The sequence below is a fragment of the Neovison vison genome, chromosome 1, assembly GCF_020171115.1.
Source record: "Neovison vison isolate M4711 chromosome 1, ASM_NN_V1, whole genome shotgun sequence".
NCBI classification, from domain to species: Eukaryota; Metazoa; Chordata; class Mammalia; order Carnivora; family Mustelidae; genus Neogale; species Neogale vison.
In genome coordinates this window covers 183,819,023-183,845,943 of record NC_058091.1, presented here as the reverse complement: position 1 = coordinate 183,845,943, position 26,921 = coordinate 183,819,023, and the positions used below count along the sequence as shown (strand labels likewise).

Below are 26,921 nucleotides of genomic sequence, written 5' to 3'. Positions count from 1 at the left end.
TCTTTCTCCAACACCACTCTCTTGATTACTGTAGCTCTATATTGTCTGGATGTGGATCTTTTATCTTTGAAGAAAATGTATTTCCTGCTTTTTTTTTTTTTGTAGTTTTCTCTTAATGTAAATTAGGTTAGCTTAGTTAATCATGTCTTCTGTCCTTGGTAACAATTTGTCTACTTGTTCTGTCAGTTGCTGGGAGGGTGTGATGAAGTCTCCAGTTATATTTGTGGATTTGTCTTTTTCTCCTATCAGTTCTATCAGTTTGGGTTCATGTACTTTGAAGTGCTGTTGTTAGGCACATACACATTTATATCTGCTATGTCATTCTGGGAAAGTGACCCCTTCATAATTAAGTAATGTCCATCTTTATACCTATCCTGAAGTCTGGTTGGCATGATCTTGATAGATCTATTTGTTTCCTTTTCTTTAGTATTTGCATAGTATCTCTTTTCTAGAATTTTATTTTTAACCTGTTTTTGCCTTTATATTTAAATGGTTTTATGTACACAGCATAAGTTTGATCTTAGTTTTTCAATCCAATCTGATCATCTCTATTTTTAACTAATGTGTTTATAAGGTTTATATTTAATGTAATTACTAATGTGATTTGATTAAAATTCACCATAGTTTTAGCTGTTTTATTTTTTAGTCTTTTCATTTGTTTCTTCCTCCCTCACATTACATTTTTGATTTTTCTGTTTTAGCTTCATTATTTATTTTTTTGATTTTTCAAATTATTTTTTCATTGCCCAAGGCTATACAGTATATGTCTTTAATTAATCAAAGTCTACTGTTAAATAATCTCATAATACTTAACGTGTAATATAAGAACCCAACAGTATTTTTCCAATTTCTCCGCCATTCTTTGTGCTATTGTCATACATTTTACATTCATATATGCTGTAAAGATAATGCATTGTCAGTAGTTTTGCTTTAGATAGTTATCTTTTGAACAACTAAAAATAAAGTTGAATTTTGTGTTTACCTCCATTTATTCCATTTCTAAAACCATGTATTTCTTTGTGTATATGTTATGTCTTACCAAAGTTTTAAAAAACGTATTAAAATTTTTCTTCTCTATCAGCATATACACCACCAATTTCTGCCTTCTCCTGACTTTGTTAAAAATGGATTGTGAATGGGCAACTAGGAATATGCTTGATTTTTTAGACTTCTTTTGTGCTTACTTAGAATTTTAGAACCACGGGATTGAATATGTCATAAGAGTTCCTTTGGCCTAGTTTTCAAAGTGTGACAGATTAACTTCAACTGATCTTATTTTAAGATTCATCTAAAGTTCCCTTTCTGAGGTTGTAATTTAAGCCTGCTTGGTCTGTGGGCTTCTTTTGCCTCTATTTCATTGCTCTGCTATTGTGTGAGGAGAGAGAACATCAAGACCACACTGTCTGTTTTTCAGTGTTCTCCTTTTAGTAACCTCACACACGTATGAAGACAGTTACTGAGTCCCTTCTTGCCATTCTCCTTTACAGGTAAACATTCTGTACTTATTTGAGTTTTTTAGACAGAAAGATCTACTTTTCGTCTACATATTCTTAACCATTTCTGTAATATTTTCCCCTGGATATTTCACATAATTATTTCTTTTAAAGATTTTATTTATTTATTTGACAGACAGAGATCACAAGTAGGCAGAGAGGCAGGCAGAGGAGAGGGGGAAGCAGGCTTCCTGCTGAGCAGAGAGCCCCATGCAGGGCTCGATTCCAGGACCCTAGGATCATGACCTGAGCCTAAGGCCGGAGGCTTAACCCAGTGAGCCCCCCCCAGGTGCCCCTCACGTAATTATTTTTGTTAGGGCATATATAAATAAATGGTAGCAGTTTTCACCAAGATGAAAGAGCCAGAATCTCTATGGGGCTAATGTTAACACTGGAAGAATGCCAGGGCACCAAATGAATTGGTGTAAATTCACGGGGTCCCCCTTCCTTTGGCAAGTTTGCTCACTGTCCTGACCCTTACAGCCCAGTGCTGAACTTAAACTCTCTCCCTGAAGCTGTATGGCTAATTTGAAATTGTAATTTCATACCTTTATGAAAGCCCAGAGACTGTGAAATTTGGAGGATGTCATCCAAAAGTGTTGTTCACCTGAGGTCCCAGGTTATTCCAGAGCCTACTGAATGCAGCGGCCCTGGGCATGTTACTTGTATAGGGATGGGCCAGAAGGAAAATAACAGACTGGAAAACCTAGATTTTTTCTGAGCAAACCATATTCAGTTGTGAAAAAAAAAACAAAACCAAACTATTGGGCTGGTCCTGTAGTAGAACTTATAAACACTTGTCAGTTATGAGGGTAACTGCAAGATAGATTTATTTTCAAGCTTTCCCCTTGATTTCATGTCCAGAGTATAACATTTTCTTTTTGTCTTTTTCCCCCCTCAAGGGGTGCTACATCCATTGTGTACAGATGCAAACAGAAGGGGACCCAGAAGCCTTATGCTCTCAAAGTGTTAAAGAAAACAGTAAGTTTATTTCATTATATAACAAACAGCATCTCTAAGGGATCTGTGACCTGGAGAAGCCAGGAACCCTGATTCACAGGATTAAGAGGCCAGAGAACTGCTGTGTACAGCTAACTCACTTGAAAGTGCAGCCAAATGAGTTGTTTTCTAGTGGAAACTCCATGACTCTTTGAAAGCGACTGGATCTCAGACTGGATGTGGTCTGATGGATGTGGGGAGAAGTGTGGTAAGGAGAAACCTTTAGAACTGGCAGGTAGACCTGGTATACTTTGTATACTAGTAATGTACATATGTACATATATGTGTACACATGTCCATATATGTGTGTTATGCCCCAATAATGGGTCCGTGATTAAAGGAGTGAGACTGATATAAAGCGAAGGTCAAGCAAAGCTTTATTTCGCGCCAAGTGTCTAGAATCAAACCGAACGTTTGGGGATGCACCTCTTACAAGAGAGGGTGACCCTTCTCTGTTTCACAGAATAGCTTTTAAGGGCAAAGGCCATGCGGTCCGGCTTGGTCTTGCACAGGTGACCAATAAGATTGTAACACACACGGGAAACTCCACAGTGATGCTAGGTGACCAAGTGAATTACAATTTACCCTAGTAGACATTTGAACCAGCCTGTTACACCTTGATTAGGATTGGTGCCAAAAAGGCTCCCAAAGAGCAGGGGGCCCATACTCCTTGGTAGCTAGGGAGACAGTATGTAACCCCCCACTGATCGATGTCTCCACCTGGCCTGACCCACCTTTGTATCTGGGCTTTGTTACCTGGAGCTGGTTTCCGGGACTTGTTTTTAAGTCCCCTGGGGGAAGGGGAGCAGGGACAGTTTCAGAGTTAAGCAACAAGATTTTTGTTTAACCTCAATGGAAGCCTCTGGCTAAAATATAAAAATATAAAATAGGTCCTTACAATGTGTACAGATATAGAATCTCCAATCATAGTTTAGTATAGTAGACATGCTTGCTATTTTAAAAAATACCTAAATGAAACACAAATAGATGTATTTGTGAAAGGAGTCATCAGCTTCTAAATTGATTTTCAGATGTTGGGTTTGCTTCAATTAAGTGCAAATAGACAAATACTATTGTTTCTAGGACCGAGCCTGCTCATTTAAGAAGTCTCTATTTGAACAAGAAGGAAGGATTGGGTTTTCATATTGCTTCTTTTTGCCATATGCTCATAGGTGAGCCAAGGGGGCAAAGTTACTCTGGCTCATCTCCAATGAGGTACAGCAGGTGAGAGTTCACAATAGAAGTGGCAGCATCTGACACCAGCATTCATGATAGTCCCTGTATCCCAGAGAGTGTTTGTCAATGCAGTGCATGGCTATTCTCTGTCTTGAAAGAGTTTGCCTTTATAAAACCACAAAAACATAACATATTCCTTTGTAGCACATAATTCCTTTCTCAAATTCTATGTGAACACATATGTGAAATATATATACTTCTGAAAACCCAGCTGTAAAGTATACTGAGGAGAGAAATATCATAATCTTGAAATCAAATGATACCTCTTTTAGGCTGAAGGATTTTTTTTTTTTCCTAATATCACCATTTGTTTATGTATTGTCTGGCCCAGGGAAATTTTAGAAATTTTAGAACCTCATACAATGAAGAGAATAATGGCAGGGTGTTTTCAATTGAATAGAAGTAGAATGACATTTTGAAACTATCTGTTAGAATTTAAAGCCAGAGCAAACTAATAAAGACAGTTTAAGTGAAGAATAATAATTTAAATGGCAGTTGCTACTGTAAACCCAAAGGGATTCCTATTTGGTGTAGGCAATGATTTAAGTACTCCAGAGTGCAGAGGAATCTTTTGATTGATAAGATTTGGAATTTTCTCTTAAATCAATTTCTTAGAGTCATAACATTTATTTGAACTAAGGATTATTACAATTTTATGAAGTGGAACTTGTAAGTAAATATCTACTTTTTATGAAGATAAGTAAGCATGTGTTAGCAGTGGTCACATAGATGTGTTCGGACTTGATTATATTCTTTCTTGCTGGTTAAAAAAACTGTCAGTAAAATTTGTGAGTGGTTGTTTTGTTTTCAGAGTTGAGGAAACTTTGAAAGGGATTAGCTGTATGAATGTGTAGGAGAAGAATCACTCAGAAATGGCGTTTGAATGCTCAGAATCCCAAAGGACGAAGAGCTGGTTGAGAAGTTTATGTCAAATCTCTGGTTGAATTAGAATAAGAGACAGGAGAAGACGTTTTGTGAGTTCGTGAGTTATTCACTGGGAAAGTAAAGCTCTGGTTTGCCCTTGCTGTCTTCTCTTCTCCACCTCTGTTGTGGAAACATCTTCCTCAGAAGACAGGCGGGAAGAAAATGTGGATGGGAACCAAGTGTCAGATGGAGCTGTCGAGTGGTGCTGGAAGGCAGATGTTGTCAAACACAGTCACTGCTGTGCCAAATGGAATGAGAGAAAATCCCCTGGAGAAGCCCAAGCTTTGAACATGAATTGGATGGAATCTCCAGCATTGTCTCCTAGAATAAACCATGCACAGAGATGTGTCAATGAGAGAACAGGAGGCAAAACCTCAAAAAGGAATTGCCTCCAGTGCTTCCTTTCTTATAGGTCATGAGGACAGAACTTCCTTCTCTAAATGAAATGAATGAAGCCTAGGAATCGCTTTACAGAAGAAAAGCAATACAAGGAAAACAAACCATTTTCCTAGTGAATTCAGTTAAAGATCTGCTCTTTCAGGAAAGAGGGGACTTTAGAAATGGAATTATTTAATCAACCTATTTATTAGATTGAGCCACTTAAAACTACCTCTCTTAAGTCATTTTTTTAACCTACAAAAATGGCAGTTTTTGGTGGTTCAACTAATAGCTTTGGGACCACTATATTACTTCACTGGATAATTCCTCTAGTCTTCATTTTATGACTAGACCTAAACCTAAAAGATCCGAGAGATTGTCTGTCTGTCTATCTATCTACCTACCTACCTATCATCTATTATCAGCTAACTGTGAGAATTTCCTGGATCTGCTGTAATAAACTACCACACTGGGAGGCTTAAAACAGTGGAAATTTATTCTCTTAGAGTTCTGAGGCCAGAAGTCTGAAATCAAGGTTTTGGCAGGGTCGATACTTTCTAAGAGTGCTCAGAGAGAACTTGTTCCATGCCTCTCTCCTGCTCCTGGTGACAGAAACTTGCCTTGCAGATGTGTCACTCTAATCTCTGCCTCCATTGTCATGTGGTCACCTTCTCCCTTTGTGTCTGCAACTCATCTTCCCTCTGTACATTGTCTGTGTCCAAATTTTCCTCTTAGAATGACACCATTCCTGTTGGATTAGGGGCAGACCCTACTCTACTATGACCTCATCTTAAATGAACTTATATCCACAACAACTCAATTTCCAAACCAGGTCACTTTTGGAAGTATAGCTGGTTAGGACTTCAATATAATCTTTTTTGGGGGGATAAAATTCTGCCCATAATACTATCTATAAGAAAAGACTTCCGAGGTGAATTTCAAAATATGTATTCAATCTGTTATCTGAAGATAAGTGAAACTTATATCATATTCAAGAAAGTTAATATACCTAAGAAAACTCAATCCAGTTTATAGGTGATTAAATTCACATATGAACACTTTTAAGTCCAAGAAAGATTTCTCATCTCTTTTATAATTATTTGATAACAATAATCCTCTTTCCCAGGATCTGTTTAAATACTTTTTAAAGGCAGTTTGCCCAAATTTTATTTTGTGGCAATATGATGTACCTTTCTATAGCTTAATATTTGGAGAAGGACTTAGTTTACATTGGCAATAAGAGACTTACTCCTAATTCATCACTGAGTATCCGTTAGGCACTTACATGTCTGGGTGATAGACACTGGCTCTCATTTATCCACAGGAAGATAGACTAAAGCACTAGCTCTTATGGAGAAATCCATATTTCTTTGGTCATCAGGTACAGGACAGAGTTAATGCTTATAATAAACACAAATTGTCATGTTTAGACAGTTGGGTATTTTGACTAATAAAAATGTCTTTATGGGAAATTAATGTGTAATTATAATAAAAATATTTTTAACTGACATATTTTATATATGGATATAATACCGTATACTTTATATATAGACAACTATACTTCATAGAATTAGTATACATCAAAATACATATTAACCAAAATAATAATGTCTGCATCTTACTTTCAAATACTTAAGCAACAAAAAAGTATGTGAGTAGTGTGTGTACATATAGGGAGAGAAAGAAAATATAGCAAAAATCAACAATTATTGAATAGAAGACAATATACTAGCATCCATGCTGGTATTTCAGTATCTCAGTATATATGAAAATTCTCTTAGCCAGAAATTTAGATTAAAACATACTTCAACATTGACATCCTATTTTATCATAAATTAGCATTTCTTCTGGCCATTCAAAAAGCATTTCAAAATCTTGCAGTTTCTAAAAATGTTATGATAAACTCCAGTGACTCTCTCTATTACAAATGTATTGAAGTGCCAGAAAATAGTTGAACCATCACTTTACTGAAAAACCTAGACATTTCCAAAAGCAATATCTGTTCATCTCATTTTGTCATTAATACAAAGTTTTGAGGACAGTAAGAGTAAACAAAGAAGAAAATGAATTGAAAGGCTTTTGTGATCATGTATTTGTTTAAATTTTTTCTGCTAGTATTCAAGTTCCTTGTACTGGTATAGTCATCAAATCCCTTGGAGTGGCATCCATACTCTCCTCTTGGGAAAAAAGTGGCCTGTTTTGGAACTTTAGCTTTGAAACAAGTACAGACTCATAGGCAGTGCCATTTTGGTCACGCCAAGTTCTTTATTGCCTTGCATAGAAGAACTAAGTGATTGCAGATATCGGTGGAACTTGTTCCATGAACTTTGTAAAACATGAATCAAGGGTGAAGGAAACAAGGCTACCGTTTTTTCCCTTCATTCATGAGCCTTTATCATCTCCATTTTATGTGATATTTAGAAGAAATTGAAGTAGAGAAAAAGGACTTACAAAGCTACTACCTCAGATTAACAACTTAGGGACATTAAAGGATTCTAACTAGCACAGCTGTTAGGATAACCCGTGATTTAGAAGACAGAAACTTTGGGGGGGGTGGTAAATTATAATTTTTTTTATTGGAAAACAAATCTACAACTTGAAGTGGATTCGAGGCAAATTGTTCCATAAGCATATTTTCTTCAAGAGGCTAAACGAAGTTTAAAAGCAAGCAACAATAGAAGAAAATGTTTCTGGTACAGGATAAGCAGTACAAAAAAAACCAGTATATGAGTACCTGGATATCCATTTTGCAGCAGTGCAACTTTTAAGTGCATATTGTGACTGTCCATAGTCCACTCAGAGTTACAACTCCACACTTCAACAATATGCTGTCAGTTCCCGAAGAAAACTACTTAAAAAGGCATAACCCAGATGTTTCCTCATTTGACCAACTCCCTCTAAGTTCAGATGTGCAGAAGGGCTTAGATATACCCAGAGTAAGCCACATGCAACATGTTACTTGATCGATTTTCTAAAATACAGTTTCAAGAAAATGACAGCAAGGTAATGGAAGAAAGCATGGAGGAGTGAAGTCCTAATTATTGCATGTGCATATTTTTTGACAGCATTTTACGGCCAAGTTACAAAAGGCAAATAAACAATTTTGTACAAGAAAGTGAACACATTCTGTACAGCGTCTTCACTTCGCTATCATCATTTGTACAAGCACTTCATAGTTTGCTTGACCATCACCATCAAGATCTGCTTCCCTGATCATTTCATCAACCTCATCTGTCACTTTCTCTCCCAGGTTTGTCATCACATGGCGAAGCTCTGCTGCCATAATACAGCCATTGACATCCTATCAAACACATGGAATGCTTCTCTAATTTCTTCTTCACTTGTCCATGCCTTTCATTTTTCTTGCCATCATTGTCAGAAATTCTGGAAAGTCAATTGTGCCATTACCATCAGCATCTACTTCATTAATCATGTCCTGTAACTCTGCTTCTGTGGGATTCTGCCCAAGAGACCTCATTACAGTTCCCAATTCCTTTGCTGTTACGGTTCTGTCACCATCCTTGTCAAATGGCGAAAAGGCATCTTTGACTTCTGCAATCTGCTCTTCAGTCCTCGGTCAGCCTGTAATATGTCATTCGGCTCGCAGCCGCTGCTTGGTCAGAGAGATGGCTTCTGCCTGTTGCTCTGGTGGTGTTGTCCTGGCAACTCCCTAGACGGAACCTTTTTACTGATATCACACGACTTTCGAATATGCTGAACTTAAAACTGCGCAAAATGAGAAAAACAGATTCAAGCAAGTGTCAGAATTTGAACAGATTCAGCAGATGGAACCTTCAGTTTGGACTGAATTTTGCTGAGTTAAATGGAATCACAACTTTGGAAGAATGGCACAGTGATAATGCAGTTACTATTTCAGGAGTGAGTCACAGGCTTTACCTTTTTTCCTGAGAAGTACATACCTCAGGGCGTATCTAAATAATCACACTAAAGCCCCATCTGTATAGCTCATATTCGAGAACTGAGTGAGATTTAAGAAAATCATGCTCACCAATCATTTATAGTGTCCCTGGAATTTTGGAGACAAATATTTGAATTCTAGAATTGAGATGAAATTTCTAGCTGTATGGCTCAGCTCTTGGAAGAGATTGCATTCAACTTACTGTAAAATCTGTGCCCTTTCATGAAATACCCAGTACTGAGTCTCAATATATAAAACCAGAATTTGGGAGTCTGAGAGCCAATCCCGGCATGCGAGTTCAGCACGTATAGGTATTCTGACTCTCCTTAAGAGTAGTTGTGCAGTTGTGGGGTGAGATTATGGGCTCTGGAGCCAGACAGATTGAGTTAAAAATCCCTTCTGCCACTTACTACTTGTGTGGCTTTACAACAAATTATATAAATCTCTGAAACTTAGTTTCTTCATCTGTAAAATAGCTTCAAGATCATCGAACTCATACTGTTCTAGTGATGATTAAAGTGAGATAATTTGGGTAAAATATTTCTCAACACCCAGGAAGTTTGTTATAAATAGGAAGATTATTCTTATTATCGATTATAAAGACTCCACACAAGCATTTTATATTATGATAGTACCCGTTCCTTCTTTGCCATTCTGATGTTCTCATTTGCTTCATTTAAAACTGAGTGGTAAGCAGCACTCGACACATTGTGCAATTCTGGATGAATAAGATGAATTATATTGTTTTTAGAGTGTTTTTTAAATTTCTGCCAAAATGGGTGCATATTTTACTACTATTATCAAATTTAATCTGGTGCTAAATAAAAATTTCGGATCCTGTGAACTCCTATGTAAACAAATCTTGGGGGCTTGTGATTACTAGATTTAGAGTGCTTTCAACCTTATGGTTCTATCTGTTTCTCAGCATTGGAGCAGTGTGATTACATCCACAGTGTAGAAGCTGTTCCAGGTCTAAATTTTGTCCTATTTTAGTTATTAGAATGTAATGCTACCTATCAATTTCTGTGAAGGTTTTTGTTGAATAATTTAATTTATGAGAAAATGCCTTTAACTTTTATAAAATTTCCATAAGTGCTAAAGGATGAAAGAGGCCTTTCTTCTGAGTTAGTTGAAGAAACACACATTGTGATCTGTTAATCATTCTGTGATTTAGTATTTAATGTCTATTCATATTTCCTTATATTCTTATGAGTTAACTATTTGAGTATATAACTATGATGTTGCAGGAGAATTTGAAAGGTTGTTCTCCATTAAATTACAGAAGATACATTGTCCTCTTCCCAAATTCTTGGTAGGTGAATCTTCAGGTCATCTCCATTAGAGGAGATTTCCAGAATCCTCCATCCTAAAATAGAGATAATACCATTCATCCCACTGGGTAAATTTGGGATTACTTGCTCTTGTCTCTTTATGCCTAGCTTTTGGGAACACAGAAAACTGTCCATGAGCCGTTTATTTTCCATTTGCTATGATGTATGTAAGAGAGATGTCTGGGTCCATCTGAGTTAAAGATATGCATCTATTGAATGATGCCATAGCTACTTTTAACCACTCATGGATATGCTCTAAAAGTGAAGTCAAGGTCTCCTTTGGTCAATGAAGGAAAGGAGAATATAAATCTGTAACTCAAATAGACTTTCTGGGCCCAATTGAGATCTCAGAACACATTAAGGAAAGTAACTTGCAGATAACAAGTTGCGTCAAGTGAAGTGAAACTTCTTCAAGCATTCTGTCAGTTGAAACCTATTATTGATTTTCATAGGAACTTTTAAGCCAGGTTTCCTGGAATAGGAACAGGGAAATTTTATTCAGTTTATGACAAGTATATGTCTACAAAAGAAAAAGGTGGTAGTGGAGTGGAATGTTAAAAACTTGACCTGATTTGTATGCTTTAACCATTCAGAGATCCACTTGGAAGTCTGGACATTCTTTCAGAGAATTAGTTGTTGCAGTTTGATTTTTTTTTTTTTTTGGTAGAAATGCTGCTGGAATCTGTCACAATTTAGTTTGCTTATCTGTCTTCTCATTATATGGTTCTCTCAACAGTATTTTGTTGCCTTTTTAAAAATAAACACCTAATTCAGACAACCCACTGTGAAGGGTGGTGAGAGATGGGGGAGAAAGAGAGACTGAGAATATAGGCTCATGCTCGGATACCATTGCCTGAAAGGAAGCACACTTGGCTGTGACACCAGCGACTTAGATGATCACATTTAAACCTCTAGTATTTTTTAAGTAGTGGGCAGCTTGTTCTAAAGTGATCTTCACCCTAAAAGGAAGATGTTTACCGAGCCACAAACAGGAAATCTTATAGGAAGAGCGTATGTTGCCACACCCAAGTAGAAGAAAGAGATTAGAAACTTCTCAGAGAGCTGAATGTGAAAGGCCTTGTAACCAGAAGAGAGGTGTTGGGAGCATGAAAGTTGAAAGGAACCAAGGTCAGAAGATCAGAGCTGGGGAGTTGTACCCAGTGGTCCACAACCAGAGAGCTGAAGACAGCCTGAAGGAACACAGCCTACTGGCCTCAAACCAGTCTTGGGATTCATAGCTTACTAGGAAAGAGAAAAACTATAGAATTAGTGTTAACAGAGAAGAGCATTTCAATAAATTTTTATTTTTATATTTATGGTATAATGCTGAATGATGGTCAAAGCTGCATCCACCCAAACAATGTAGGAAGAGTGGGGAGAAAGAAATCTAAAAAAAAAAAAAAAAGATAAAGTCATGAAACTCCAAAACCACTAATCTGCTAAAAGAGAGGAAATGAATGACTGTGTGCAGGGGATATTAAATAGAAGAGATTCAAATAATTTTCACTATTGAATTAGGTTTTGTAAAGTTTCACAGGCGAGATAAACACGGCACCAGGCGAGGTAGGCACAAGGCTAGATTTATTAAAGGCACTCTCTGGCAAAGTTTCAGGGCTCAGGAGAAGAGGAGCCAGGAAAGTCGCACCGGGAAGAGGTGGGCACCCTTGGGTGAGGTTCCAAGACTCACAGAAAGAGAGAGGGAGAGAGAGGGATTCGGGGAATTTGCACTGGGAGGGAATTGGCGGGGGTCTTTTATCGGGGGAGGCAGAGCAAGGGCTTACATCCATATTTGGTGATCAGAAGGTATGGGGTGAGGGCTCCTGATACTCCTGTTTCCTGCATAGGTATCAGGTTACCTATGGAGACGTGACCTGGGCGTATACCCTTTTGGCAGGAGAGTCTAGGGTTAAGAAAAGAGGTGGGGAGGGGACTGGAAGATGGCGGCCCCGACAGTCATTTCTATTGTTCCTCCTGCATTCCCGGAACTGTGGACCCAACAGGTTTCAACTGCCTTTTTTTTTTTAAACTAGCGCCCTCAAATCACCCTATGCCTCTTCAGAAGTTTTAACACTGAAGGAGCATGGTGCTAATAAGAATGGTGCCCACATTTGATTGTTAAACACTGTGTTTCCCCATTCACCTGCTAATACAACGTGCCCTTTGGGAGTATTTACTTATGGGAGTTTTAGAAGAGAGACATGTCCAAAGTATTGTGTCCAAAGAGAGACACAACAGGATATAGAATTTGAACCCAAGGCTTTTGAGTCCCAATATGGGTCCTTTCTATTTATACCAGTGATGTCCTGATAGAAAAGGACCAAAAAAAAAAAGACCAAAGGTAGGAGTGATCATAGCCCAGATCTGACCAGATCTGACACTGACACTGGATATTGCTCTTTACTAAGCTGATAAACGATGAAGAAAAGCCTTTGTTGACACAGAAACTGAGAAACTGAGTGTATTTTTAAGTCACACTGTGAAACAAAGGTAAATAATATTCCTTATGTGCAGAGAACACAAGCAACATATTTCTTTTCCAAATTGTTGTTTAAAGTTTAGTTTAATGAGTTTCAGCACACAATATTCACTACCAAATGAAAGAGGAGTAACGGGGGAGTGTGTAATATACAAACAATACACATTGCTTGGTGTGAATCTTTGCACTTTGTCTTTTTTAATATTTTATTTATTTGATAGAAAGAGGGAGAACAAGCACAAGTAACAGGGCAGGGGGGCAGAGGCAGAGGGAGAGGGAGAGGCAGCCTCCCTACTGTGCAGGGAACCCGATGTGGGGCTCGATCCCCACAGCACTCCGAGATCATGACCTGAGCCAAAAGCAGTTGCTTAACCGACCGAGCCACCCAGGCGCTCCTCTTTGCACTTTGTCTTAATGGTAGATGGAATGCAGTGACCCCAGGCATGGCTGTGTGTATGAAATTCCGGGTTCTTCTCTGCTGCAAGTGTCCACATCACAAGATAAGTTTAGGTAAAGCTTCTCATATTTATCTCTACTCCAGAAATCTGAAAAATGTGTCAAATGAGTTTTTATATCTACAGTGCTTCCCCCACACACACAACATACCAAGCTATCATTGGGAAGATTTTTTTTTTTTTGAGATTTTGAGATCAGAATAGCCTAGAACTATTTTCCCATAGTAACATGAGGACACATCTGGGTATTGTGATCAGTGTCAAGGGAGGGGCATACATAATAAAGTACATAATAAAGTACTATAAGTTGTGAATGACTTTTTTCATTGATAAAGCAGATCCAAGGTTACCATTGTCATCTTTTAAAATTTGACATTTTTGGGGCGCCTGGGTGGCTCAGTGCGTTAAGCCTCTGCCTTCGGCTCAGGTCATGATTCCAGGGTTCTGGGATCGAGCCACGCATCGGGCTCTCTGCTCCGCGGGGAGCCTGCTTCCTCCTCTCTCTGCCTGCCTCTCTGCCTACTTGTGATCTCTCTCTCTCTCTCTGTCAAATAAATAAATAAAATATTAAAAAAAATAATAAAATTTGACATTTTTATGAAGGGGAATATGGATAAGTATCAAAATTTACCTATCACATTTTTATCTGCCAAAAAAAAGTAAAGTATCCTCTATTTTCTATGACAATTAAAATTCTTCCTAAGATTAGTGCCCCTGGATATCAGAAAAGAGGCTTAAACTTTCCAGCCAAAGATATCTCAGTTTTTCCTCATTTAAGAGTCTCTATTAGTTTAAAGGAATTTCTGTAAGGTAAATATTCAACATAAATCTGTCTCAGAGCTATTTCTCCCTTGCTCTGTTCTTTCAGTGCTTGCTTAAGTAACCCACGGGGGCATGGTCTCTCCAGTGAGGATGAAGTACCCATGCATCTAGACATCACCAGATGCTGACTGCACTAAACACCTAACCAAGTGAGGGCCCCAGTGGCTAGAGAGAGCTGGAGATACATCATAGGGTCACATGATGGTCAGACATTCAGACATTCAGGGACAGACCAGACCAGCCAGGAAGCGCAAAACCAGAGACTAGCCCACTGTATGGATCTGTTCCTTCTCTGAACCCTGACAGTCCTGGACAGTATCAGAGAGGGAACAGTACTAGGGCATTATCATGGAATGTTGTGCACGTCCACCCAACTACTCACGCGTGAGACCTTAAAACTCTGAGCCATTTAACTCAGTACAGACTTAAGGACAAACTACTGGGAGTACGGGGAGGATGTGCACATCACTCTAAAGAAAAAAATGTTGAGAAGGACTGAGCTAACACACTTCAGCTTCAGATTTCTAGAAGCAAAGTTCTCTCTGACAAAGTAACTTTTCTCTTTAGAAAAGTGAAGCTCTGGGATTAACTCATGTTAAGATGCTTCTTCAGCAAGGGAGGCAAATCAGAGGAAGAATACTGCCCTGGAGCAATATCAATAAAGGAATTTTTTTTCAAACCTTAAATCATCAAGATTTCTACTATCTCTTTTTTTATAATTCTGGTCCCAAGCATGATTATATTGTTTCTGGGGTGATTTAAAATCTTTTTTTTTTTTTAATCAATAACCCATTACTTTTCACTTTCAAGAAAGTTTTTAGCATCCTTGAACAATATTAACTAGCATATTTGAAAGCCTTACTTATCTTAGGAAGAACAGTTAAGGAACTTCTAATAAAGATCTTAATAGTAATAATAAAGCTTCTGATAGTGTCCAGGTTTTCCCCTATTCAAAGTTACCCTCATAAGGGATTCAACCCCAAGATGTAATTGATGGGATTTAAAATAATGATGTTTATAAGGGTATATTTTGTCTTTGTTATCTGATGGATTACAAGGTTATAAACTTTTTTGAATGCCTAGTCAGTTTTTTTTTTCCAATTTATTTATTTTCAGAAAAACATTATTCATTATTTTTTCACCACACCCAGTGCTCCATGCAAGCTGTGCCCTCTATAATACCCACCACCTGGTACCCCAACCTCCCACCCCCCCGCCACTTCAAACCCCTCAGATTGTTTTTCAGAGTCCATAGTCTCTCGTGGTTCACCTCCCCTTCCAATTTACCCCAACTCCCTTCTCCTCTCTAATACCCCTTGTCCTCCATGCTATTTGTTATGCTCCACAAGTAAGTGAAACCATATGATAATTGACTCTCTCTGCTTAACTTATTTCACTCAGCATAATCTCTTCCAGTCCCGTCCATGTTGCTACAAAAGTTGGGTATTCATCCTTTCTGATGGAGGCATAATACTCCATAGTGTATATGGACCACATCTTCCTTATCCATTTGTCCGTTGAAGGGCATCTTGGTTCTTTCCATAGTTTGGCGACCGTGGCCATTGCTGCTATAAACATTGGGGTACAGATGGCCCTTCTTTTCACGACATCTGTGTCTTTGGGGTAAATACCCAGGAGTGCAATTGCAGGGTCATAGGGAAGCTCTATTTTTAATTTCTTTCTTTCTTTTTTTTTTTTTTTAAGAATTTATTTACTTATTTGACAGAGCGAGATCACAAGCAGGCAGAGAGGCAGGCAGAGAGAGAGGAGGAAGCAGGCTCCCTGCTGAGCAGAGAACCCGATGTGGGCCTCGATCCCAGGGCCCTGAGATCATGACCCGAGCCGAAGGCAGCGGCTTAACCCACTGAGCCACCCAGGCGCCCCTATTTTTAATTTCTTGAGGAATCTCCACACTGTTCTCCAAAGAGGCTGCACCAACCTGCATTCCCACCGCCTAGTCAGTTTTACAACGAATAGATGATCTCTTAGTTTGAGAATTAAATGGATATTTCAGGGCCTCTAGAGTATACAGTGTCCTACCCCTCACTTCAGATGGTTTTGGAATTTTACACCTGAGTCATTGCTGTCCAACTGAAAGAAATACAAAATCAAAACTAAACTTTGTATTTCCATGCCTTCTTGGTAACTTCAAAAGCATTTTGAAAAGCACTGTCTTGACCACATAAAAACTACTGTAAGTCACTGATCCTGGCAGGCTGGGTCTGGGGACCCAGAGAGGGCCTGCAGGACCAGCCAAGGGGGTCCCTGGCTGCATGCAGGATAGAAATCAAATGTGAGCCAGCAAGAGGTAAAAGCAGAGTTTATTGCAGGTGTAGAGAGCGTGCAGTTACAGTGTCTGGAGGCTCAGAAAGGAAAGATGGAGTCTCGTCTTTGTTAGAGGCCTGGGGTTTTTTAAATTGAGGATCATGATTTGGTGTACACGTCCTCTCAGTCATCCAGGAACCACCAACAACAAAGATGAGGGCCAAGTGTTCTTCCTTGGAGGCTGAGGAACTTGATATCGAGATGTCCAGCGCTGGTGATCTGAAATATGCATATGACAGCTGCATCTAGTCCTTCTTACCGGGTTCTTCCTTAGATGCTGTCTATTCCAGAGAAATCATTAACTCCTTGTCTTACACTACAAGCATTGAGGCATGTACAAAGTGATGGTGCAGGTCCTAGCAAGAACAGAAGAAGGAAAAGGAACAAAAAGCAGGTCTTTATGCATTCCTTCAGTTTCCCTATCTAAGCAGTAAAAGAGAATGATGCAGTTTGTTAATTTCTAATAGGAATTAGAATTAGGACATTGCTGATACCCAGGTCTGAAGTAACTCAGGTGTGACCTCAGCAGTCAACAGTGGTTAATAAATGTAAGAAATTGGTCTTAAAACCTCCGTGGAGCTTAACCAAAGTAGTGCAGTTCTTATCCTAATCTTTGTAAAAGGTGAAGGAAGGCATTTAAATATAAATGCAAACAGATATCTGCTCCCCTATTTTATTACCTTCAAATAAGATTATATTGGATACAGTTTAGGATTTTGATGAAGTTATCTTTCGTTTTTAGAAGAAAACAGGAACAAAACCATATTTCAAGTTTATTAGACTTTTTTACTTACAACTACTGGCAATCTCAAATATCCTAGTACTTCTAAATTTAGTTTGTTTCAATTACAGTAATTTTTATGGAAAAACACAGAAAATTGAAAATAGAACACTAAGAAATATTCACCTTACTTTTACAAAACCCTTTCAGGAAATGCACTGAACATCTACCATGAGCCAGGAGATTTCACATATACTTTAATTTACTCCTTATAACAATAATACTGTAGATAGCAATTATTGTCTCTGTTTTATCTATGAAGAAATCAAAACAATCCTCAGATAGGATAAATGATTTTATCAAGGACTCTAAATGGCAGAACCAGAATTCAGGTTGCATTTTAAAATAAAGTACAACATGGATATTCATTACAGAATGATTTATATTAGTAGCAAATTTTAAGAAATCCTAAATATCTAATGATAAATATAGTCATTCATGGTGCACCTGGGTGGCTCAGTGGGTTAAGCCTCTGCCTTCACCTCAGGTCATGGTCTTAGGGCCCTGGGATGGAGCCCCACATCGGGCTCTCTGCTCAGAGGGAGCCTGCTTCCCTCTCTCTCTCTGCCGGCCTTTCTGCCTACTTGTGATCTCTCTCCCTGTGTCAAATAAATAAATAAAATTTTTTTTTAAAAAGTAGTCATTGATGACACTGGAGCATTAGGAAACTGCTTTATATTCTGCTTGTGAGTGTTAGATATCTATAAAATGTTATATTATTTTTCATGAAAAATGTAAGAAACAAAATTCTCCATGTTTGAAGTATGTAAAGAAACAGAGTTTGAAATTTAAAAGAAAATGAACCAAAATGCTAATGGTTACAATGGTGGGTATGTTCCTCACTCTTCTGTTTTATAGTTCACATTTTTTTAATGTGGCTATGATACTCTAAAAATTCATACTATCTCTTTATTTTCTTCCAGCCCTGGCAACATGCCCCTGAAAAGAAAATTTGGGAGGCTGACATTCCATTCCTTTTTTAATCATAGGATTTCACCTTCTCTTTTGCAAGGATCTGACTGTGGTGGTATTGACACGCCCTCATCGGGGAATCTGGGGGAGTAGGGACTCAGCAAAACTTTCCTCCTGAACTGTGCTCCAGCAGGCAGGAGACAAACAGAATTTGCAGTCACATCCCTCTACTTCTCTGCTTCCTGAGGACCTCCCATCTCCTTCTTCAGGAGTGCATATTACATTCTAGTTTGCGTGGCTAAAAGTTACTGATTTTCATCATTTCTTTTAGTCTTTTCTCTCGTATTTAATGCAAAGCATTGATCACACAAATAAAGGCAAGATGTTCTGTTTGAAGAACAGGTGTCCTTTTTGGCAGCTTGAAGGGCTCTATGTTCTTTCATGGGGGAGAGGAGCAGACATGGAACATCACTGTCTGCTGCAATGTGTTTAGAAAGTCAGTGACTCCACCAAAGTTTTTATTATTACTTATTATTTCTTGAAACATCCCTCTATTACTTTGGGAGAATGGAGTCTCTAATAAATAGTATAGAAATCCTTTGTGGCTCACAGTTTGGGAACCACAAGCTACTATCCATGCAGACCCTAGGTTGGGTACTTTGCTCTGCCAGTAAGATAGGTTCCATTAGTATCAACACAACAAAAAACGTCCTGTAGTTTCAAATGGCAAGAGAATAGACTAACCAATTCTAATCTTAACTAACCAAAGCTGTGAAACCAGGGACCTTTTCTTTGAACCATCCATCTCTTGTATTCAGATACTAGCTTCATTATTCATTCATGCACTCATTCATTCAACACATTACTGTATACCAGGCTTTGGTAAGTAATGCTGGGGATACTGATGTGCAGAAAATGGACAAAACACTTGGTGTCATAGAGCTTGTGTTCTGGTAGAAAAATCAAACAATGAATTATTAATTAAATGACAGCATAGATATTTTTAAGTGTTACAGAGAGGTAAGAGTGATATGATTCATGGTGTATGTATAAATGTTTGTGTAGTCACTTTTGATGGAGTGTCCAGGGAAGGCCTCTCAAGTACTCTCTGAGAAGTCAGAAGGTCTTATGTAAGAGAAAGTAGCAAGTACAAAGTCTTTGGAGTCTGATCTAGTGGTTGAAGGGACTGTGTAGAGACAAAAATGACATCAGAGCAAAAGGATGAGGCCACACCATCCAGAGTTTTATGGTCCATGGTAAATAGTTTGCATTTACTAAGCACAATGGGTGCCAATAAAATCATTTGAGTTGGAGAGTGACATGATCTGATTTACATTTTAAAGACACCACTCTGGCTTGTGTGCAGAGGGAATGATTGTAAAGGGTAAGAATCCAAGCAGAGAGGTTAGTTAGGAAGTATTTCAATACTTGTGCAGCCTTTAAGGTAGAAGAAAAACCAGACCAGAATGGTGACATGGAATAATCAATTTTATTTGAAGAATGGGATGATCAAATATATCAAATGCTCCTGACAAGATAAGATGAGTAATTTGGCTCTCAAGTGCTCCTCCAGGGAGGCCACAGATTTTTTCTACACAAGCAGTTTGGGGGAGGTCTTGGGATGAAGCCAGGCTGGGTTGCACTGATAATACAAGGGGGTGGGTGGAGGAAGTGGAGATAAATACAAGGTGGGTGGAGGAAGTGGAGAAAGAAGGCAGAGACAACTCTGGAGAGTTTTTCTGTGAAGGGAAGTAGAAAAATGCTTTGAAAGCAGGAAGAGAGGTGAGGCACACAGAGAGGGATGAGGTCTTTTTAAGGATAAGAGATATTAAGTCAGGGTTACCCCACTATATTCATAATCTCAGGAAGAGATACAAAGATGAGTAATGGAAAAAGAGTTAGTGAAAGATGTAAAGTTCTTTCTACTTTATCTATGGTGTTTTCTCCATTCTTTTCTCTCTCTGTTAAGCCAAATCTGTTTCTAATAAGAGTCTATCATGAGCCAAATCTTTTGTATAAACTTTGTTCAGCTTGTCATCTCTCCCAGGAATATTTTAAGTCTACCCCATTTATTGTAAAATAAAAGGCTGTTCCTTGTGAAAGAATTTCTGGCATCTGTGAGCAGTAAGTCTTCGATTTTAGACTGTGGGAATGAGGGAGCAGAGGTACCTCCCTTGAAGGACTGTCCTGCTCTGAATCTATCTGAATATAGAAGTTTCAGGTTCTGAAATATAAGCATCTTTCTTTCTGGTTTGAACTTCACAGAGCCATTCTTGTCTTAACCAAACTCTACTCCAATCCTTGGGCTCCTCTTCCATTGCAAAGCTCTACTTTTCTCCTTTCTGTCCTGCCAGTGTCTTAAGAGTCTGCAGGGAGCAGGAGGTGGCTATTAACAGAACTATCAAAAAATGAGTTTCACAGTTTTCAAAACCAAGCTTATTTGATTGACATGCTTTGTTAGAGTTTGTCTTCCCATACTGATGAGAGCAAGGTTGATGTTATGCTAGTCAGTGTTAAATGTAAAATAAGATATTGGTTCCTCAACAGTTAATATCTCCTTCCTGTCCCACCCCATCATGTCCAACACTCATCACTGCCTGCACCTCTGAAACATCACCTCCACTGTGCAGCTGTCCCTTCCATTCTCCTATTTACTGGGTCCAAACTCACACTGAAAGAACATTCAGTGTTCCTTCATGTGAAGAACAATTCAAGACAGAAGCCTATCTAGTACAGAATGAAAAGGCCCAGGAATGGAAAAGATTTTTGGCTTCTCCGGAGATTAACTAGATGATTAGTGAGCTAAAATGGAAAGGGGCAGCTGGTAGGTGAGTTCAGTACCATGGGCAGGGCCAAAATGTTACTAGCTTCTTTTGGAACCTGCTCCTCTAATTTTTCCCACCTCAGTAAATGGCAATTTTATGCTTTACATTTCTGAAGCTGAAAAACTTCTAGTCAACTTTTACATTTTTCTTTGTCTTACATCCCATAGCCAGTTCACCTGTAAATACTATTTTCTCTCCCTTAAAAATATCCATCTGGGGGCGCCTGGGTGGTTCAGTGGGTTAAAGCCTCTGCTTTCGGCTCAGGTCATGATCCCAGGGTCCTGGGATCAGCCCCACATTGGGCTGTCTGCTGGGCAGGGAGCCTGCTTCTTCCTCTCTCTCTGCCTGCTTCTCTGCCTGCTTGTTATCTCTGTCTGTCAAATGAATAAATAAAATCTTAAAAAAGAAGATATCCATCTGCTTCATACCTCTATCATCACTAACCAAACCTCCATTATCTCTCACTGGAACAAATGCTCTAACTTGTTACTGCATGTCCCTGCTTTTACTCTTTCCATCATCTCCATTATCGCTTCACCTCTATAAGATTCAGAGCATCCTTTTTTTTTTTTTAATAGATAGTAAGGAGAGGGGCAGAAGAAGAGGGAGAGAGAAAATCTCAAGCAGGTTCCATGCTGTGTGGAGCCCAACATGAGGCTCAGTCTTACAACCCTGAGATCATGACCTGAATCAAAATAAAAAATAAGATGCTTAACTGACTGAGCCAACCAGGCTCCCCTTAGAGTATCCTTTTAAAACTTAACGAAGATCATGTCCTTTCTTTCTCAAAACCTTCCAGTTGTGTCTGACCTCTCTCATACTAAAATACCAAATTCTTACCTGGTCAACATGACTCTTTGTAAGCTGACTCCTGGTCATGAGGAGCTCCATTTCGTCATCTACTACTTTCCTCCTCTGCCACTTTTCTTTGGCTAAGCTGGGCTCTTTGCTGTCACTCATAACTGAGGGCCTTTATGTTTGCTGTTACTCTGTCTGAAACACTCCTCTTTCCAATCCAAATGGCCATGTGTCATGTTACTTTGTCAGAGAGAACTTTCCTAACCATCCATCTCAAATAGCACCCTTCACCACCCCTGCCCTTTACCTTTTTTTTTTCTTCTTCTTCTCTTTCCTTAGTATTTATCAACTCTGACCTTTTATTTCCTTCTTTCATTTTTTAAATCTTCACTAGAACATGAGCTTTTTAGAACATAAAGTTCCTAGGAAGTTTGTCTGTTTTGTTCACCACTGTGTCCTCATGCCCAGAATAACACCCACAAGTAGTGGGTGCTCACAAATGTTTGTGGAATAAAGGGATGAAATTAATTTGATACAGATGTATATAGGTTAATAGATTGGATCATGAGAAGATTGTGTTCTCTTTATATTGTGTATACCTTTTCAGTGGATTAGAAGCAAGGCTGTGATAGGAGAGTGAAGGGAGGAGGGAGTATTGGATGTTAGAAGAAAGTGTAAAGGGTTCTGTTGCAGAGTGGGGAGCTGCGGGTCCCTTGAGATTTGGGGTTATAAATTAAAAATGGGACCAGTGAACTGTCGTACATTTTATTTCAGACACTTCAGTTCAGGCACAGACATGGAGCAAAAGAAGAATAGAGTTTAGCCAATTTAAGGGTTTTACCTGGCAAGGCCAACAGATGAAGATAAGAGCAAAGGAGTTGGGGGACTATTCCAACTAATGAACCATGATATCCATGTAAGAACTGAAAAGACAGGAGGTAAAAAGCAGAGAGTATGAGGTTTCAAATCAGTGTTTTTGAAGTTGTATAATTGATGGTAATGATAAAGCCTGGGATATGACCATGGGAATGGGTTACTAAGGGAGAGTGGAGGAAGAAATTGTTGGAATTGAAGAAATGGCAAAGAAACTAGAGGCAAGGATGTTGACAAGATCATTCACATGAAAGTTCAAGTTGTTAAGAATGATGACAGAATCAGTGGTTGAGATAAAGTTGCTGAAACATGCTAAAATCTTCAGAATGGGAGGATAATGAGATAGGAAGATGACTAAAAAAAAAAAAGGTTACAAGTCGTGTTGGCTGATGACAGATATTTCAAAGCAGCTGAGATTTTAGGGGGACAAGGGAGGAGAAATTGTTTAGATATAGCAATGGGGAACAAGAAGGACACCTATCCTTCCAGGCCCAGTGGTTCATTTCCTATTTGGACAAAAATAAGACACCACTTGAGAAGACGATGAATAAGGTTCATGAGATGTCCAGGTTTCCATTAGGTCAAAAATATAAAGGGAATAATCAAACTTGGTTAAAATTCCGTAGTTACTGCAGATACCAGCCTCAGTATTTTTATCCGTATATTGCATTTGATTTTTACATGTTCAAACAGCAGTTCTTAGCTTTTAAATCCTTGTAGGCTAAAACTGTCATTCTTGAATTTAACAAAGTGCCAGCTGTCAAGTCTTTTCACCAGGCATGTTAGTGCCAACATATACTTGTTGATATGTCAGAAAACAGGATGATAAATTAAGCAGAAGCTATGCAGAAGAGAACTGTTGTGAACATTTAAAGACACTTGTCTGCTGATTTATTTATTCACTAATAATTTGTATTTTGCCTTTTCCCACAAATTTTTTGAGGAGCACAGTTCTGTACTTTACATCATGTTCTCCAGTCACTGTTCAAACCACAAATGAGCCTAAGAAGCCAGAGAAGGAGTAGAGAGACAAACAAGATTCATGGTCTCAATCCCCACAAAGAACACGAGATGAAGCTGAGCATTTGATGTGGAAATGCCACTGGAAGTAGAGCAGTAGTCTCTACTCCTCCAGGTTACCCCAACTCACTAAGAGTATTTAAAATCCCAGAGTCCAGATCCAGGCCACATCTGAGATGCCCAAGTAGCTCAAGTCCACCAGAAATCTGATGTTAAAAAAATCCTCTTCTTCTCAATTCCTTTACCACCTCTGCCTCCATCCGTCATTCTCATAGTGCAGAAACTGGTTTCCTTTTCTTTCCCAAAATCCTCATTATTTATTTTTCATATATTTTTTAATCCTTTTTCCCTTCTTTTCTGCAACCTTCTCAGCCCCAGCACAGGAGTGTATCTGCTATATGTCATAATGAAGCGTCCATGTTTGATTAACTCTATTCCAATGGTGGAGCATTTTTCTCTGATGTTGCTCTAGAATAATGCATTTTATCCATTTCTTTTTTCCCCTCCATGGAGAAAGATAGTACAATTGGGATTTCTTTCAATATTAAGGAATCTTGAGTTCTGTGGAGTTTTAAAACTATATACATCTGTATAATAACTACCTTTAAGAAATTGTTTTATTAATTTTTTCTTATGTATCATCTCAAAAATGCATTTTATGTTGAAAGCATTTCAAAAGCCATTAAAATTGGATGTTCCAAAGGTTATTTTATGAGGATGAAAGGAGATATTTCTTTGAATATTCAGAGCAATTTAAATAGAGGAGCTAAAATAGGTTTTAAGAAAAACCCCATGTGCCCAATCCATTTCAAATTGGCAACTAGAACAATAAAGCAATATAAGTGGAAGACAAAGCTCTTAATGATTTGCAGTAAAATGCAATAAACTAGAGAGGCAGGACTGTAATCCCATGGTTGTCAAGCTGGCTTACCTTATGACAGATAAAAACTCAGGAAGGCACTGTGACTGAACAAACTCCTTTGGGCTTCTTCAGATTCCTTCTGTCGTCCAGTCTTCTAGACCCAGGAGAGCTTGATTGCCCACTGTCCACTGCATGCATTTAGGCCAACCAGACACACAGCTGAAACTTCTAACCCTTCCAGCAATTTCTGGATTTGGATGAGATACAATACCCCATGAGGAGGAGTATGGCATCACAGCTCCAAAGAGATTGGATGTGCAACCTAAAAGTCTGGAAAAGTTAACACTGTAGAGCCACACTTCACCTGTGGGCAACAGGAGAAGTGAGTTCCAAGGCAAGGAGATTTCTGCCTCTTTCTTATGAACTTCTTCAAGGCACAGTGGCCTGGTACAGTTCCTCTGGACAAGTACTCTATGCCAGGTGGATTCAACTGCCCATAGGACCTGCTGTTTCTTTATGACTCATTGTGATACAGTAACAGGTGTGCTGACCACGTTGTGTCACCTCTAACTTTGCTGGACGTCCCTGTGACCCTGCTGCACCTTCTAAATAAAACACCAGCATGTTGATCCTTGCCTCACATTTGTTTGCTGGAGAACCGGGCCTAAAATATATCTCCTAACTCAGGATTTTAGTAATGTACATTATATATTTTACAATTGTGAATTATTAGTAACAAAAAACTACCATTCTTCAAGGTATTTTATAAATAGTGAAGGTAATTTTACGGGTTTCAGTTTTGTAATATTGATTTGTTAAAGCCATCTGTTGATGCTTCTGAAGAACTAATTACAGTAGCACTTGGAAGCTAATTTCAGGTCACAATAATGACTGTTCAGATAGCTAGCTGCCCAGTGACTTTTATGGTGATCTTGACAGTTATTTTCTAGAAAAACATCACCAATTCTCAGTGGCAAGGTCAGGGTTCAGGACCTCTCTTGGCCTTCCCAAGGGCTTGGAGGGGGAAGTCAGAAGCCAGAATGAAACACTAGTTTCCGGAACAAGAGGACGATTGGAAAGACGTGAGATGATATGGCGGTGAAGATATACACCTGTGTGACCTTCAAGATGTGATACCCATGGAGGAACCACTCTCCAAAACAGGACCACCTAGGAACCCTGAGACTTCGTTTCAGAAAGATAACAAGTGGTCCTCAGTTTATCTCTCTGGGAAAGACTTTCTGACCTCAATCTTGTTTTGTTCTGGCATAACACTCATTTTTCTGTCCATTTTTCTTTGTCAGCTTCTTCCTTTCAGCCTTACTTGCTCTTGGTTTCTTTGGTTGACATCACTTTGACTTGTAGTGCAGGTTTTTCACTCAGTTTATTCTCTTTGGATTGGTTTTTAATGCTCCATTTTTCTCTGAGATCCCTCTTCTAAAATTCTTACCTGCATCTCCCTTCTCAGCCTCCTCTGAAGTTGTGACCAGCACGTCATTCAGCTGCGACTCAAGCATTAAACAGAGGAGAGAGGAGACTGTTTTCACATTTTTTCTTTCATTTAAATTAGTACTAAATTTTTGTTCTTTTCTATCTGTTTTCTATTTTAAATTGTATGATGTCAAATATTCTGGAATGTTAGTTCTCAAGGTGGGGGGGGGCGCCTGGGTGGGATAAGCCAGTGGGATAAAGCCTCTGCCTTTGGCTCAGGTCATGATCAGAGGGTCCTGGGATCGAGGCCCGCATCAGGCTCTCTGCTCAGCAGGGAGCCTGCTTCCTCCTCTCTTTCTCCCTGCCTCTCTGCCTACTTGTGATCTCTGCCTGTCAAATAAACAAATAAAATATTTTTTTAAAAAATAGTAGTTCTCAAGCTTTTGGGCTTTAGGAACCCTTTATACTTTTCAAGTTATTAAGAACTCCAAATAGCTATACACATTTATTATATTAGAGATTAGAACAGAATTTTTAAAAGCATTTATTAATTAAAAGCACAGCAATAATAAACCCATTACATTTTAACATAAATAGTATTTTTGTGAAAGGTAACTATATTTTCCAAAATTAAAATATGAGAAGAGTAGCATTATTTCAAAAATCTCTTTACTATCTGGCTTAATGAGTGATAGTTTGAGAGAAAAAAAGAGAAGACAGTTTAATTCCCATCTGTTTCTGCATTCAATTCATTGTTTTGTTTCAAGTACAGATAAAAATCTAGACTCACTCAAATATGCAACTGGAAAAGGGAGAGCCTCATATATGACCCGCAAGAATCTCAGGGACCCTAAAGGGTTCTCCCGTAACACTTTGAGAACCACTGATCTGGAGTTCACTGAAGAAATAATTATCCTTTTCAAAATTGTTTATTAAAGAGAAATTAGTTCTGAATTCAAAACAAATAACTACGGGGCGCCTGGGTGGCTCAGTGGATTAAGCCGCTGCCTTCAGCTCAGGTCACGATCTCAGGGTCCTGGGATCGAGCCCCGCATCGGGCT

At 38.7% G+C, this 26,921-nt stretch overlaps 1 protein-coding gene and 1 pseudogene across 1 annotated transcript in view; one reads left to right on the top strand and one right to left on the bottom strand.

Annotated features, from left to right (window-relative positions):
- The window catches only part of CAMK4 (calcium/calmodulin dependent protein kinase IV), a 231,679-nt gene that overhangs the window by 114,203 nt on the left and 90,555 nt on the right, over positions 1-26,921 (top strand). The window contains exon 2 of the mRNA XM_044264318.1: positions 2,396-2,474. Within this exon, the coding sequence (XP_044120253.1) occupies positions 2,396-2,474 (79 nt within the window). The remainder of the gene's footprint in view (positions 1-2,395; positions 2,475-26,921) is intronic.
- Positions 8,170-25,946, bottom strand: LOC122895988 (annotated as a pseudogene).